Source organism: Meleagris gallopavo, chromosome 2, assembly GCF_000146605.3.
Source record: "Meleagris gallopavo isolate NT-WF06-2002-E0010 breed Aviagen turkey brand Nicholas breeding stock chromosome 2, Turkey_5.1, whole genome shotgun sequence".
Lineage (NCBI taxonomy): Eukaryota > Metazoa > Chordata > Aves > Galliformes > Phasianidae > Meleagris > Meleagris gallopavo.
This window is the reverse complement of record NC_015012.2, coordinates 40,986,448-40,992,486: the sequence shown is the minus strand read 5'-3', so window position 1 is coordinate 40,992,486 and position 6,039 is coordinate 40,986,448. Positions and strand designations below refer to the sequence as shown.

At 42.2% G+C, this 6,039-nt stretch overlaps 1 protein-coding gene across 2 annotated transcripts in view; it reads right to left on the bottom strand.

The window, feature by feature from the left end:
* Positions 1–1,765: 1,765 nt before the first annotated feature.
* The window catches only part of FRMD1 (FERM domain containing 1), a 29,254-nt gene continuing 24,980 nt past the window's right edge, over positions 1,766–6,039 (bottom strand). For both annotated transcript variants that reach the window (XM_031552432.1, XM_031552433.1), the window contains one exon: positions 1,766–4,759. In XM_031552432.1, coding sequence (XP_031408292.1) covers positions 4,472–4,759 — 288 coding nt within the window. In that variant the 3' untranslated portion in view covers positions 1,766–4,471. The remainder of the gene's footprint in view (positions 4,760–6,039) is intronic.

Below are 6,039 nucleotides of genomic sequence, written 5' to 3'. Positions count from 1 at the left end.
GCCGCGGATGGAGTCGCGAAGGGGGACGCTCGCCCTCCTTTCCTCACGGCTCCGGATCCGGCCCCACCTCTCCAGCAGCACGAGTGGGTCCGCAGAACGCGAACAGTGGGAGCACAGGGATGGGGCAAGAAAGAAATGCTGCCAGGAAGAACCTGGATAAAGGGAGCAAGAGACCATCACAACTGCCCCAGGGGAGCACCGCTGCTGGCAGGCAATCAGCTGCTGCAGATCTTGTGCGCCTCTATGGGACTTTATGGCCAATTCTTGCTTGAAAGTGTTCAGGCTCCTGAAATGCCTCACCAACCTTCAGTTTCTTAGACCTCACCGCTCTTTACTCCACCCACAACACCCAGACTTTTCTAAACTGCCCCCCTCAGCTGACTTTAGTAAAACACGCTTTGCTTAAGTGCCATCAGACTGCAGAGCCTCATGGCGCTCCTGCACTTGGCATGCCTCTGCACCAAGCAGGTGCCACAACAACACTTCCTCCATCCTGTCCTCGGTCACTTTGTTAAACCTGCATGGAACTCACCGCCACCACAAGAAAGCATCCTCAGAATCAGGCCCATCCTATACATCCACATCAGCAGTCAAAAAAGTGCTATGACTTGTCAAGCAAAGCAAAAGAGAGATGTCAAAGACAGCCTGAGTTAGATTACTGAATATTTGCCTTATTTAATTATTATTTAATTTGACCTCTGTACACAGCTCCATCTGTAACCAAACCTGAGAAAAGAATCATAGATCGCCATGGCTGGAAAAGACTTCTAAGACCATCCAGTCCAACCACCCACCTATCACCAATATTTCCCACTAAACCACGTCCCTCAGTACCACATCTAAACATTTCTTGAACACTTCCAGTACAGCAACTCCACCACCTCCCTGGGCAGCCTGTTCCAGTGCCTGACCACTCTCCTCCTGCATCCCCCACCCAAAGCTGTATGAGCCTCTGCTCCTTGAGAATGTAAGAAGCAGATGCTCAGCAGGTGCTGGATCGAAGAGTGAAGCACCAGGAGGAAAAATTATAAGCATAGTGGTAATACTATAGTATCAAAATACATTAAAAAATAAGTTTGAGTTTGTTGCTTGGGGTTTTTTTTTCTTCTTTTTTTTTAGGATTTCTTTGAACACTAGCATTAGTGGCCCTTAACATAACCAGAGAAAAGGAGCAGAAAAAAGGATTTACACAGAACTGCAGCCAGCAAGCTCCTTTGAAAAGAAATGTGAAGCTATGCTATTACATTCCTTCAGAGATTTTTATGTCCCAAGAAAAGCATAACTTCCCTCTCTCCATGCCAGATACCAGGCCAGCAGGTTAGGTGACTTAGGGCAGAGAGCTCTTCAGCAGCACATCCCTGTGTGCTGTCCTCAGAAGCAGCCCCAGGGCTTGCTGACAGGATCTCTCTACACCCCTGGGAGTTGTCCACACACTCTGTTTTCACAACTAACCACCACGAGCAGCTTAATATGTCTTTTGTCTGGTTACTTACATTCAGCTCCCATTACTGCTCCTGCTGACTCCAGCTGGCTGGGCTGGGTCACCAGCATGTGAGCGGCCCCTTTGGCATCCTGCTGCTGGGACTGGCAGGGAAGAAAAGGAATTATTATAGCGCCTGCAGTGTTAATGGTTTTCCAGATAAAGCTGAGCTCACATGGGTTAAAATCTAGCAGCAAATTTGCTTCCACAACCTAACCAGCTCAAATGGAAGATGGCGCTGACGTGCATCTAGAAGGGGAAATAAAATTACACAATGACTTTTTTTCTGTCCATACTTTATTGCAGGTATACATATAATTACTTATATTTTATTTTGAACAAAAGATTCCTTTCATGGAAAGGAGACACTTTTACCATTAAAATAAAGTGATTATACCATGAGTATATTACAAATATATACAAATATTGGCAGCCAGTTCCTAACATCCGCTGATAAATGCTTACATGTTACCCTCTACCAAACCAATCAAACCAAAATAATAAAAGACATTCTTAATACAAAGACAAAAAAGATCTATTACTACCAGGAACATTTTTTTCCATATGAATACAAAAACTTGCATAACAGATATTCACAGTGCTTGTAAGATATTAATTAGTTCATTCTCAGACTACACATTAAAAAAGAAAAAAAAAAAGTCCAGACTCCCCTTCACACATATATTTAACTTACAATACTGGAGGGAGTTGTATAGACCACTGAATGATGGTCAGACTTGGAGAGCTTGCCTTCCCCACCAGCTGTGAATAAATACAAGGAACATGTACACACAAGGCAAAAAATACTCATTAAAGAGCCAATTGCACTGCTGTCAGGCACTGGTACATTTTGTGAATCAGCAATGCCTGGACTGTAGCATTTCACTAGTACTGAAAAATACCAAGAAGATACCAAGCTGCTTAATGGTAGTATATGCTTCAGTAAGCTTGTAAGGTTGAGGCAGCTACCACTGCCATCATCTTTGAGACACGTGCATGGATGTGAGCACATGGCACACGATACGTGACACCAAACAATGATATCTTTTGAATTTTGAACTTTTTCCCAGATAAGCACTTCCAGAACTATGAGCTGTTGTATATCAGTATGCGTGGAAGAGCCATCACTTTAGACCTCTCCACCTTTCTCATTGGAAGAGCTGTCCCTCCAGCTCTGTGGTAGGTGCAGGAGCAAGGCTGCCTGCTCCTTCTGGACTTTTGGGGTGCCCATCTCCTACGGCTTAAGGCCAGACAGGCCCCAGGTATCAGGGAAGGCAGCCAGATAAACTCATCTAAATAGTGAAAGGACCTTTTGAATATAATAAATATACCTCAAGTACTCAGGTACAAAGCATTTTGGCTTTGCTTAGCAAGATGGAAAAAAAGGCTATGGTGAACATACAGACTAGAATTGCTCATTACAGGAAGAAAGTAGTGTGATGGAAGAGGGCACAGTCAGCCAAGTTGTGGTTACAGAGAGCTTGTGTCCATCACTCATTCAGCAAACATAGTTAAGAGTTTGTGCTGGATTCATCTATGAGAATGTACAGCCACTGATGTCACTTCAGACACATCTCATGGCCTGATGTTACATCTCTGCACCACATACACTTACACAGAAACAGCGAGATTAAAGATTTCATGGATTTGCTATTTTAACAGTTTGCAGGAATGTAATACACTCGCCAAGCCAGCAAGTTCACTGTGAAAGCAGCCTGAACTCTCCTCGTGTTTTGACTTTCCTTTCCTGACTGCAGCCATCTTCCTTTTGATTGATTAACACTGTACAACACTCACTTCCTAAATCAGCACAATAGCATCATTCTGGTTCTGAATTTTGCCATAAAAAGTAATTAGTTTTCGCCTGCAAGGTTGTAAAAAGCTGGGCACAGGTTACGCGTGGCCTGGCTCTAAGTACAAGCTTCCTAAACACTGGGAATCAATGGAGAAGAGGTACTAAACAGTGGGGGAAGACAGAGAAGAAAATCAAACAAATATACATTTATTTGGATGCAAAAAGGTAGCCAGGTGATTCCCACACCAGACAATGCCTTAGTCAAACAGCATAGCTGTAACTACTTTTCTGGTAAATGCCAGCATGCCAGCTCCACGGGACTGAAGATCACTAAACATGTACCCTTGGTTCCACCCCACCATGCTTCCATTATCACAGGCCCTACAGCATCACTCACTCACATGACCTATCCAGCACTGGGGACTTCAATCCATTCAAAGCAACTTTCTTCAGTCTATAGTTGCCTCTAAAGCAGGGTAAAAAATTCTAAGGAACAAATGTATTAAAAATAAAGAACAACATAAAAGTATGATTCAATATAGGGGCCCATCTTGCCTTGTGAAATTCTCCAGTCACAACTCCTGACTTCAAGAACCAGTTATTTACTGCTCTTAAGTTGTCCTCTGTATGCTCAGAAGTGGCCAGATCATTTGTCCCATCTTTTCCCCCTAATCTCCCTCAAGGATATAATTATTCATTTACCAATCATATTTACCATACACAGAACTCCAAATATGCTCAGGCCTGACAGCTGTTGGCAGTGTTGCAGCAGCACAAGTTCTAAACAACCCAACTATTTGCATACTAGCATCAACATATAGACCAGAAGAGAAAGGCAGTAAACAAAACTGACGTGGACCTTTTATATTTATTTTTGATAAATCATTTATACACGTTTGTTTCGTCAGTTAAGTATCGATTTTGGCCTACTGTTTTGTGGGGTTTTTTGGTCACTGCTAATGGTGCAGGCCACTTCCACTTTCTGCTCAACAGATACTTCAATGCCAACAGTAAGTGCTACACTCCAGTTGATTTGCCCTGTAGACAGGTCTGCAGAAGCGATGCCATTACTGATTAAGGAGTTGAGTAACAAAGCTGCTCAATCTCCTGCAAGAACCAGTGACATCACATGTGTTAATGAGGTATATATTTCCACAATGAGCTGTTTCCCTGGGTATGGAAGAGCTCCAATCTCCTTACACCACAAACTCCTCTGGCAGCTGGTCCTCTCCCAGAAGATCCAAGGAGAGGCAGTTCATGGATCGCTTCCCATAAAGGGCAGACTTGGTTTTGCAGTCTGCTGTGGAATAAACACAGCCATAGACAGCCAGTTTATCTTCCAGGCTGCAGCCAAACGTGTAGCTGTGGGACGTGTCCGACGACAGCGTGGCACTTAGTGGTGGATGCCGGTGTTTGTAGAGGCGAATGTCATCCAAACTCTGGCTGTGCTGGTCTGTGCAGCTCCTGCCCTTGGGTGACTTGACCTGCCAGTTCAGTGAGATGGACATGAATAAAAATGATTAGCTCAGACTGCTCAAGGATGCATGCTTCAGATTTTCCAAATTGTTCTTCCATTCCTTCAAAGAGTCCCACCAGCCTTCTGATGAAGCTGTGAAGCACTAAGAAATTAAAAGAACATTCAGCTGCCTTGCCACATTGCATCAGATCCTGATCTCTTTGCACTGTGTCCTCAGTCTCCAGTACATCGGACAAAAAACTGGCCAGGTATTAGTATCTGAACAATCTGACACTTCTTAATACAACCGTGCAGTTAGCCTGGCCAATATATACATTGAAAAATTATTCTTACTGCTTGAATGCACCAAGATGGAATTAACGAAAGTCTCATGAGCCGAAAGGAAATTCAGAAAGCAATCATGCAAACTAAGGGATTATGGCATCCAAAATTCACTAAATGCAATGTGTACTTTCTTCTACATAATGTTTTTCAGAAATGAAAACAGAAGCAACAAAATAGCAGTAACTTCCAGAAACAGCTGTCAAACTGAGCAGTAGTGATGTGGCCTCTATGGAGGAAATACCAATCATCTAAGACATTTCCAACTTTTCCACATGATTTTTCTTGCTCTATCTTTAAAACCAGCTTATGAATGCTAAGTTAAATACTTAATTTTAAACGAAGACACTTCTGTTACTAACACAGAAAAAAGTGCCTCCCAGTAGCACTTCTCTCACCTACTGGATGGAAATAAAAAAACTCTCTCAGAAATAACCACACACTAAAGAAACCCAGAATTTGATATGTAAAAGTAGCAGTCAGGAGGATGAGATGCATCTTCAATTGCTTAAACAGTCCTTATGAACTCTTATAAAACAGATGCCTCCCAATCAATTAGCATCACAAGTGTGTGTTGGTAAAAGCATTAATGTAAAAATGGTACTTAAATAAGATACATGTTCCTTCCCTTGCTCTTAAGTCATTCAACACAAATATAGAAGTAAGCTCATTATTATTTGTACTGTAGCATTCAGCTTTGGAAAAATAACTAAGATTTTATCTTAATCTCCTATAGCACTTAACAGAGTACTTCCCTGATAAGTGAAAATTCCTTATCACTTCTGACTGGGTATAGTTAAAAGCATGAAAAAGAAAATAAATCTTAAGTGACTGGAGTCATAGATCAGAAAGAAGCAGAGAGTAAAAGGGAAAAGGAAGAACAGATTTTTAAAATTCTTTTAGTAGATAAAAGGCTAATATGAACCCAGAAAGAAAAGGCAGAGCCTTCTTCCCTTTTTTTTTTTT